Source organism: Sphaerodactylus townsendi, linkage group LG01 (assembly GCF_021028975.2).
Source record: "Sphaerodactylus townsendi isolate TG3544 linkage group LG01, MPM_Stown_v2.3, whole genome shotgun sequence".
Taxonomy (NCBI): domain Eukaryota; kingdom Metazoa; phylum Chordata; class Lepidosauria; order Squamata; family Sphaerodactylidae; genus Sphaerodactylus; species Sphaerodactylus townsendi.
In genome coordinates, this window is record NC_059425.1 from 65,301,330 (window position 1) to 65,311,419 (window position 10,090).

A 10,090-nucleotide genomic window follows, 5' to 3' on the forward strand; every position below is an offset into this window, starting at 1 on the left:
CAAGGTGTCTGTTGTGGGGAGAGGAAGGAAAATGAGTTTGTAAGCCCTTTTGAGTCTCCTTACAGGAGAGAAAGAAAGGATATAAATCCAAACTCTGATTATTCTCCTCTCCACAGAAACAAATGTATGTACACAACTCTGCCCTGGATGATCAACCTATACTGAATACATCAAATCTTGAAAGCTAAGCAGTGTTACCTGAATTAGTCTGATCTGTTCCCTTATTACTTGATCAATTAGCTGGGAACAGACCTAGGTTGCAAGAGGCCAGGTACTGAGAACTTGCACCTATATGTAGAGTACACACCTCTGGGAAATCCACTCAAAAACCAGAAGTTACAATTTTATTGAGAATTAAAAATAAAAATACATATGCAAGAATGGCGCATTAAGAGAAGGGTCATAGAATCATAGAGTTGGAAGAGACCACAAGGGCCATCAAGTCCAATCCCCTGCCATGCAGGAACACACGATCAAAGGCTGTTCATCCAGCCTCTGTTTAAAAACTTCTAAAGAAGGAGACTCCACCACTCTCCGAGGCAGTGAATTCTGCTGTCGAACAGCCCTGACAGTCAGAAAGTTCTTCCTAATGTTTAGGTGGAATCTCTTTTCCTGCACCTTGAATCCATTACTCCGTGTCCTAGTCTCTGAGACAGCAGAAAACAAGCTTGCTCCCTCTTTGACATGGCATCCCTTCAAATATTTAAACATAGCTATTATGTCCCCACTTTAACCTTTGCTTCTCCAGACTAAACATTTCCAGCTCCCTAAGCCTCTCTTGGTAGGGCATGGTTTCCAGACCTTTTACCATCCTGGTTGCCCTCCTCTGGACATGTTCCAGCTTGTCAATTTCCTTCTTAAATTGCAGTGCCCAGAACTGAACACAGTATTCTAGGGCCCTTTCCACACAGGCGAATGACGCGGGTGCAAACCGGGACATATGATCCCGGTAAAGCCCCAGGGCTGTTTGCACGCTTCTGTGCAGGGCCCCCTAGAGCTGCCACTGCTTGCGGATGCGCCTCCACATGGAGGCACATCCTTTTTTTTAAAAAAAACCCCACCTTCTCTCCCTTGCACAACTCTTCAGGGATGAGGGGACAGCCCCCCGCAACCTCAGGGGTTGGAGGGCCGGTCATCCTCTCCTGCAGTGCTGTGCAGAAGAGAAGGTAAGAAGGGCTCAGGGTGGCAACAACACACAATCCAAGTACAATAATAAAATAACCAACAGTATAATATTTAAAACAGCAAGACCAACCATAGATGGCGAAATCCCACCCCCACCCCCACTTACTGCACCCATGGGCGGCCAATGATAGTGCTGGTCAGGCCGAGTGGCTAGATGGAAATGCTTGGTGGAAAAGCTCCATTTTACAGGCCCTGCAGAACTCATTCAAATCCCAAAGGACCCTGATCTCACTGGAGAGCTTATTCCACCAGATATGGGCCAGGGCTTTCTCAGTGTGTGTGTGTGGAGTCCATCATGATAAAGCCATTTAATGAATTTCCCCTTTCTTTGCAGTGGATGATGATGACTCTCTATTCATGAAGCAGAGCAAAGGAGAAGAGTACTGTCATTTCAACCACTGGATCTGAGTTATAGATCTAACAACTGGGGGAAAATAGACTGATGTTATTAAGTCATTCATTATTTCAAGTACCTTCACTGAAACCATTTGTTAGGCTAGAAGGATCATGGTGACTGCTTCACTAAAGGACAGTGAATAAGTAAACTAACGCAATTGTATTATAATAGTGAAATGGCCTGCAAATGTGTTCCATTTTTAGGTATGCGTTATTGGTGTTATAAGTCTGCATCTAAAAATGCAACAAACACATTTTCAATCAATCTATCACCTAGATACTAGTCGAAGGATACTGATTTTATGTGATTTCCTGTAGCGAATACACTTGATGCTATGTAAAGTGTGAAACATCCCCAATTCAGGTCACTAGGAAGTTCTCCAGGCCTGCCACTGGAGAACACATCTCAATTCTCTGATGATGGTCATACTTGCATGACCGCCTTTCCTGATACCTCTCCCACTCCCAGTGAGCATTATGCTCAGCTGGTAATAACCTACTGGTGGTCCCTGCCCCAAGAAGCATCTGACTGTCCTCAACCAGAGCCAGGTGGAATTCTCTTGAATGGAACCTGGGTCCAGTGGGATCTGGCTCAATTTTGCAGAGCCTGATAATCTGAGATGTTCTGCCAGGCCTATTGTTGAGGCAGTGATGTGTACATCTTAGTTAGCCTCCCTATTCCTATCCCTGTTTTTATTTCTTTAGCTATTTTGATATTTTTGGTTCTGCCTGCGCTTTCCTTTCTGACCTTCCCCTCCCTGAATAGGTATCCCTGTCATTGTATTTAATTACCAAGTGTGCCAATCAGAATTTTAAAATTGAATTTTTTAAAATAAATAAGGTTATTAATTATAGTGTGTACTTTTACATTGATTGTATTAACTTGGTATAAGCTGCCTTGAGCCTGACTGTAGTCAGAAAAGGACAGGATATACATCTAATAAAATAAAATAAATTATACAGCTTTTAAGGGCATCAGAGCCCTGCAAGAGGAAAGAATGGGCAACCCTAACATATTAGACAATACTGTGCTAATTTTAATCATTTTGACTGGTATTTGGTAGCTGAAAGTAAATAGCTGGACTATTTACACATGATGTTTTATTTATTGCTTTTTAAATATTTATTTTATACAATAGTGGTATTTTTTAGTTAACTGCTAGATTCCTTCCACTTAAGTTAAGGATACGATAGATAGACAATAAATGTAGATAAGAATGTAGTGAAGAAATGTGGAAGAAACTTTGCTACTTCCCAATGCACAAACTCTGTTACAAGCTGTGGGAAATAATTAGTACATCGTAGTTGCCTGCACTTGTTACATGAACTGCAAGATCTGGACTGAAATTCTAATGGCCAAAAAATCCTCATCAGCCCATGAAGTTGTGCCTGACTGTAATGCACAGAAATCATTCACAGCTAAAAAAGCCCGGGAAATTGTAGGAATGAAAAACAGCAATCCCAGGAGCACTGGAATTTCATTTTGCAAGAGTGATCTCCCCAATACTCTTATGTGAATCTTGCACAGGTTATAGCTACAATTATGAAGAAAACTTTACTTGGAAATGGCTGTAGCCAAGATAATATTTTGCTCGATGCTTGGTTTGGATTGTTTTCTGTAACAGATTTTATACATATTTGCCTACTACCTCTTTAAATGCAAGCCGTTGGAATTTCAGCAGTATTATATAGCTATCGACTACTCACTCATACCACAGAATCTCTCTCTACTATGTGTCTCGTCTTTGATAACAGTAAACTGTTCTGCACATTGCGAGGTGCTTTTCTGAAATTGTAAAATGTGTTTTGCAGGAATCATTACACCTATACATGTGCAATTCTGGGTCGATTCTGTGGATCACAATAAAATTGTTTTGACAATAGTGCTTACCTCCATGTTTTTCAAGCTTTCATATCTCTAACAGAGGAACGCTTCTCAAGTAATTTTGAAGATATATGATTCCTCATTTTCAACCTGCATGGTAGAAAATGGAAAATGTTTCTAAAGAACGCAGCCAGAGGTATTTACACAAGGCTGCTCGTCGTTACATTAAGCGCGACTGCAACAGCAGCTGGGTGAAAGGAAGCAGAAGGTATATCACTGGCAAGCTGGTTAGGTGGATGAGAAGCCTTTTCAGAGAAAGACTGCCCTATTTGATATAGACAAAAGATAAGCAGAGCAAAACTATGAATAGAGAAAAGAATCTAATGCTCTTTTGTTATGAAGTGAAACAAGGAGTTATTCAACTGCACATCCACTGTGTAATCTCAGAATGCAAATGGACTGGTTACATGCATCTGCACACCCTGGGTGTAACTAGGTTATACCCTGACTTGATAAAGGCCCCCCAACAACCGATCACATTCCAATGAAAACCATATAACTAAAAATAGCATGAAACAAATCAGCAAAAACCCTATAAAACAACAGAAAGTCAGTTTAAAAGCACAAAAATTTAGTATAAAATCACATCAGCTTAGGTTAGAAGACCGCTGGAACAAGTAAGTGTTGTGTGTCTACCAGAAGGTCGTAAGGGAAGAGGTCAAACAAATTTCAGCAGCAAATGTGTTCCAGAATCTGGGGCAATAGCTGAAAATAACCCATCCTTGGGCCCTACCAGTCTTATTTCAGAATGTGCAGGTTTTCTGAGTAGACCACTACCAACATTTACTTAGGTGCTAGGCAGGTACATTGGATGGAGATTGTCCTTCAGGTGACTCACAGAACATAAAATGCTGCAAGGAACTGGTCTAGACACTAAATGTGCTTAGAAACAATTTATCTGGTTGCCGCTCTTTTTGCATATGACAATTGTAGCCCTCCATCTGCTTTACAATGGTTGAGCATGACTTTTTATTTGATATCAGCCATGTCAGAACAAATGAATGCAATTTTGTGACTTTGTGCTGCCTTCCAACAAAGTCTGAGAAGTCCAGATTCCTTCCTTCTTTTTGGTTTCTCCTGTCACCTAAGCATTTTTTTAATGGTGAGCGCCACACATTTCTTTTCCCATGGTTGGTGTATGATGATTCTTTTCAGCTTGGTGCAAATGTACCCCTCTATTAATTTGCTTTCAACCCAAGCTTATGCTGTGCACTTCCTCCTCTTCGTGTTTAACTTTTGACTTAGAAGAGGCCCGCAGCTCCATCAGGGCACTCGCAAATAATAGCATATCTGTTATAAATACAGGAGAAACTCATGCAACTCAACGTGGAATAGACCCAGTCTTTGTGATCCTTTTTATAGAATTCTCAAGTTTTCCTGATGAGTTTTCCTAAAATCACGGAAGACCAGGTCTGGAGGAGTTCCCTACCAGCCTTTCCTCTACTGTCAGCAGCTTTCTCTGCCACTTTTTGCCTTTGCCTCACCTTCCTCAAACTTAACCACTGAGGAAGAAAAACTGTGGACCACAAAGAATTCATCTTTCAATTCCAGCTTCTTTCAATTCCAACGTATAATGAAAGCTTCTGGGCATCCTCAGGAACTTCAATTGCCACTGACAACACTGAAATAGGCAGTACTTATAGGGTTTTCAACTCCAGTTTGGGAAATTCCTGGAGATTTGAGAGTTGGAGCCTGGGGAGGATGAGGTTTTGAGGAGGGGTGTGTGTGTGTCAATTATAGTCGGGAGATTTACAGACCCACCCGAAGGTTGGCAATTTAATGAATCAATTTCTAAACTGAATCAATTTCTAAACTGGAGAAATGCCTCAAATCTTCATAGAAACAATACAAAGGAATGAGGCCATGTGTCACTGTGGTGTAGTTTCACCTATGAGTAATTACGTTTAGTTCCTTTGGTGTTGTGATTTGAGGAAATAACCCCTGGTCTCATTATATGTGCCTGGTGTCCAAAATGCTGATCAAGTATCATCTGTCTGATAAAGAATATAAAATGAATTATAATAAAATTAGGGTGCTTTCAAGTATTATTCTCATAACAGTACCCAATAGTCACATACATTTCCCGAAATAGTTTGCCAAAATATAAGAAGAATAAAGTCGCTAATTGTGTAGCTTGGCAGTCCTAAACCGAATCACACTATTCTAAGTCCGTTGATTTTAGTGGGCTCAGATTGGGGTAACTTTGCTTAGATTTGCATGATAAGACACAGCCCTGCCCATATCTGCATTGTCGGGATGGTGATGGGGACCTGAGCATTCAATGGATACTCAACAAAACTGGGAATAAACAGAAATGTAGCAATACCTTAAAGATGAGCAAGTTTTTATGCATTCTACTTTTTCTAGCACAAGACTCATGTTTATTTTTGCTGAAATAGGCTAATGTAACCACTCGCCTGGGAATAAAAATGAGCATCTTCTGCTTTGGGTGGCTTGCTTAAATACTGGAAGATTTCACTGTGATTTGTCTTCCATGGGATTTGAAAGTGGTTTTTATAATATCAGCCCTGGTCCCAAGGGTTCAGATAAGCTGCTGAACCTAGTCCTCTCCATCTGCTGCTTTGATTTCAGGGAGACATTTTTACTGAAGATGAACCATGAGTAGAGAACTGATTTTGCAAAATGAAATGCTAAAAAATGATGGTTCCTTTTTGCCTTGGCTTCCTGCTGTGTCTCACACTGGATTGCACCTGAAAAGGAATCTTGCCAAGCTTGAAGTTCAATTTATCAGCACAGTCAAGATTGATTTGTTACACCACCTATGCTGGGGAAATGAATGTCTCTATTCTGTTCCCATCCAATCCTGGCAGATCTTTGTTTTCCTCAGGTCACCTGTGTAATGTAAGAAGCTGACAGTCCTCTGATAAAGGGGGGAAATCCAACCCTGCAAAATACAAATTAACTGCCTGCTTCCAACAAAGACAGTACCACAAATTAATGCTGCTGGGAATGTAAAAGAAAACTCTGGTGTTATGCATGCCTGGCAGTGAAGCAACTGCAGGTACTTGATATGTTCAGAAGAAAAAATGCCAAAGCTAGTTTAGAAGATGAGTTTTGAGCTCTAAACCAGACATAAGTGTCTACATTTTGCCAGCTGTACCTCACAACTCAAATCAAAGTTAGTTTAGTATGTCTCTACAGCATTATGTAGAGGCAGTGATTGTCTGTAGCACCCCTTTGGTTTGTCACCCTATCACACTACCAAACAGTAGATTTCACAAAGAAATAGACATGCTTCTGACTTGTCATACTGCGAAACTAACTCATAGTTGATAGAAAATGGACAAAAGAAAGCCCTTCACAAAACAAACATAGGTGAAGCACAAGGTGACTGCATGGCTGAAAATGTCAGTTGGGGGATATGAAAGAAGTCTGTATTCTTGTTTCTCTTTAGACCCATAAGACAGTATATCTTGGCTGCTCTCTACAGTTTTAGGAACAAATGAGACACCAGGATCCAGATTCTATTTGTAGTAGGGTGGGAGTATCATTGTCCTTCCATAAAACGGAGAAGCTGTAGTTCATGGGTAGAGCACACATTTTGCTCTGCAAATGCAAGGTAATAAAGCTGTTGACATACATGTGATATTTTTGAGGGGAGCCATTTCATAAGCTATATACAATTATAGATGTACCAGCACTTTGTCAATTGGTCATTTTCTTACTGATCTGCATGGGCAAGTATTTGTTATGAGAGAACTGACGCGTAGCAGCAATGGGGACATCTGGGACAGCTTGTCCCAGGAGCCGCCATTGTTGTCATGTGCCAGGGGAATGGACGTGTCGGAGTGTGTCGGGGGCGTTTTGGGGGTGGGACAGAGTGGGGCAGGAAGGGGCATGCTGGCAGCTCATGCCCTGGGCCCAGTTCCCCCTCCCTTCGTCATTGTGACAGAACAAATTCCATGTGAACAGATGAGAGATGATCTGCATGTTGGGGAAAATATTTTTTCTTCCTGGAAGAATCTAAACAACAACAAGAAGAGTTGGATTTATATCTCCCCTTTCCCATAGGAGACTCAAAGGGGCTTACAAACTCCTTTCCCTTCCCCCCTCACAACAAACACCCTGTGAGATAGGTGGGGCTGAGAGAGCTGAAAAGAACTGTGACTAGCCCAAGGTCACCCAGCTGGCGTGTGTGGGAGTGCACAGGCTAATCTGAATTCCCCAGATAAGCCTCCACAGCTCAGGCAGCAGAACGAGGAATCAAGCACTGGTGAATCAAACCTGGTAGATCAGTCCATATAGTCCAGCATCCTGCTTTGCACAGGGGCCAAACTATTGCCTCTGAGGCCAACAAACAGGGCTTAGAGGCAAAGACCTTCCCTTGATGTTTCCAGTTCAGATAGTTAAAGGTTTGCTCCCTTAAATCACCAAGGCTTGACAGAGGCCCCTTCCGCACATGCAGAATAATGAACTTTCAATCCACTTTCAATGAACTTTGCAGCTATATTTTACTGTGCGGAATAGTAAAATCCACTTGCAAACAATTGTGAAAGTGGATTGAAAGTGCATTATTCTGCATGAGCGGAATGGGCCAGACCTCTCCTCAATCTGACCAGGAGGACCCAGGTGGAGCATTCTACAACAAAGAAGGTCTGGCATGCTTTGTTCTGTGGTGGAGGAATATACAACCCTACTATAACCTTTCTGTGGAATGGAGTATTAAGTATGGTGTTGACAGTGACTATAGAGGACTTTAAAAGAGTCAGATTGAGGAGTGGTCTGTCAAGCCTTGATGATTTAAGGGAGCAAAATTTTAACTATCTGAACTAGAAACATAAACGGAAGGTCTTTAAGCTCTGTTTGTTGGCCTCAGGGGCAATAGTTTGGCCCCTGTGCAAAGCAGGATGCTGGACTATATGGACTGATCTGCCAGGTTTGATCCACCAGTGCTCATTCTGTGGATTCAAGACCCCCAATCCCAGCCTGGCCTTGACAGTGATTGCTGTTTGAAATGCTGAAATGTGCTGGTAAGTGTGTCTGTGTGTTGACTAAGCCCCTTCACAATTCCAGTTTCACAATGCTATAGCAAACTCCTGAAAAGAGGCAATACCGAGGCAGAGAGCATGCATGATTGGACCTGAGAGAAGTCAGTAACTACCACTCCCAAAGGGGTCATCACTATGATGCTGCACTTTACTTTTCAACTGACATCAGGGATTTTTGAGACATTTGGATTAAAAACACACAGAAGCAGTAGTGATCACTTTTTGGAAAGATGAAAGCTACAATGAGACTGGAGAGCTGTGACTTCTCTCAGCGCAGTTGAGCTTCCCCAAATCTCCACAATCAGCAAGATGCAAATTGGATGGACGTGGTGCCTTTCCCTTTCTTCCTTTCAAGCATACCCAGCTTAATTAGAAAAAATGCTCACAGAGCACATTGACGGTGTAAGGGGCTGTCTCTCTGTTTTTACATATGGTTGAGTTCTAGGTCTTTAGACAAGTCTTAATCTGTTTCTACAAACAAATAATACATTCATTTACATGAATGGTCCACATTTCCAATGCAAATCATCTTCCCTTGTGTGGCTCTACAGAGAATAATATTCTGTATAATTACCACACATATTTACCAAATACATTTACCCAGAGTAGCTTGCGGTCCATAAAAATCTTTTGCTAAACAGGCCTCCTGAGCTCATGTTGCCAGTGTTGTGACTTGAGGCAGCTTTGCTCATGCCTTTGGGGCTTATTTTTCTCTCTGCGAGGTGCTCTCTCACACTGAGAGGCATGCATATGAAAGGGTGTGTGTACATGTTCAATTTAGGAATGTTTCTCAGCCTACAATGTGAAAAAAAATCTGCTTGTGGCTGGTACCCCTGATGGAAGCATGTCACTAAACAACCCCAGAGGTGCAATTGCCTGCCATGCTGCGCATGCACTAAAGAGGCCTGAAATCCCCTGTGCATGCACTAAAGAGGCCTGAAGTCTGTTGACCTTACTCAGAAATTCCTTTCAGTGGGAAGTGGGGTCTTTCCTCTTTTCAATGCAAAACACTTTCCATTAAGAGAGGAGAGGGATCCTGCTGGGCACTGTGATGCTAATTCTTCCCCTTTAGTGGATGAAATAGCTATAGCAAAGGAAGTAATCTGCACAGCACAAAGCGGAACACAGTCCTTGCATCTCTTGGCAAATTGACAAGAAGGACGATCACATTGATCATTTCCTCATGGATTGCCTCTCTTGGAAACTGCTGCTGTGAGCTCTTTGAAAGACAGAATCTAGTCACTGCAAAGCTGCAGGCAGCCCAGCCTTTTGCCTCCTTTTGGCCAAGAAAAAGGAAGGATCACAGTACTACATGTATTGCTTAGAGCCGGCTTCCTCTAAACTGGCAATTGCCCCTTTAATGTCTGAGCACATTTTGAGCCTATTCAGTGTCCCACTTGGCAGATTGCTTACATGGGTCTTCCTTTTCATTGGGAACACCCCATCTCAGAAAGCGCTCATGGATTTCAGTTTAGCCCAATCTGTACATATCATCTATTAATTGCGGACTTTTAGATATAATACAATGGCTAAATGACAAACCTTCTGCCTGTGTTCATTGTGTGTGGCCTCAAGGGACAATTACCATGAGGAGCATCCCCCTCCTATTCAATCT

At 42.0% G+C, this 10,090-nt stretch overlaps 1 protein-coding gene across 1 annotated transcript in view; it reads left to right on the forward strand.

Annotated features, from left to right (window-relative positions):
* The window catches only part of LOC125437428 (calpain-14-like), a 52,393-nt gene extending 49,006 nt beyond the window's left edge, over positions 1-3,387 (forward strand). Inside the window, exon 21 of the mRNA XM_048504936.1 lies at positions 1,520-3,387. Within this exon, the coding sequence (XP_048360893.1) occupies positions 1,520-1,546 (27 nt within the window). The 3' untranslated portion in view covers positions 1,547-3,387. The remainder of the gene's footprint in view (positions 1-1,519) is intronic.
* Positions 3,388-10,090: the final 6,703 nt, after the last annotated feature.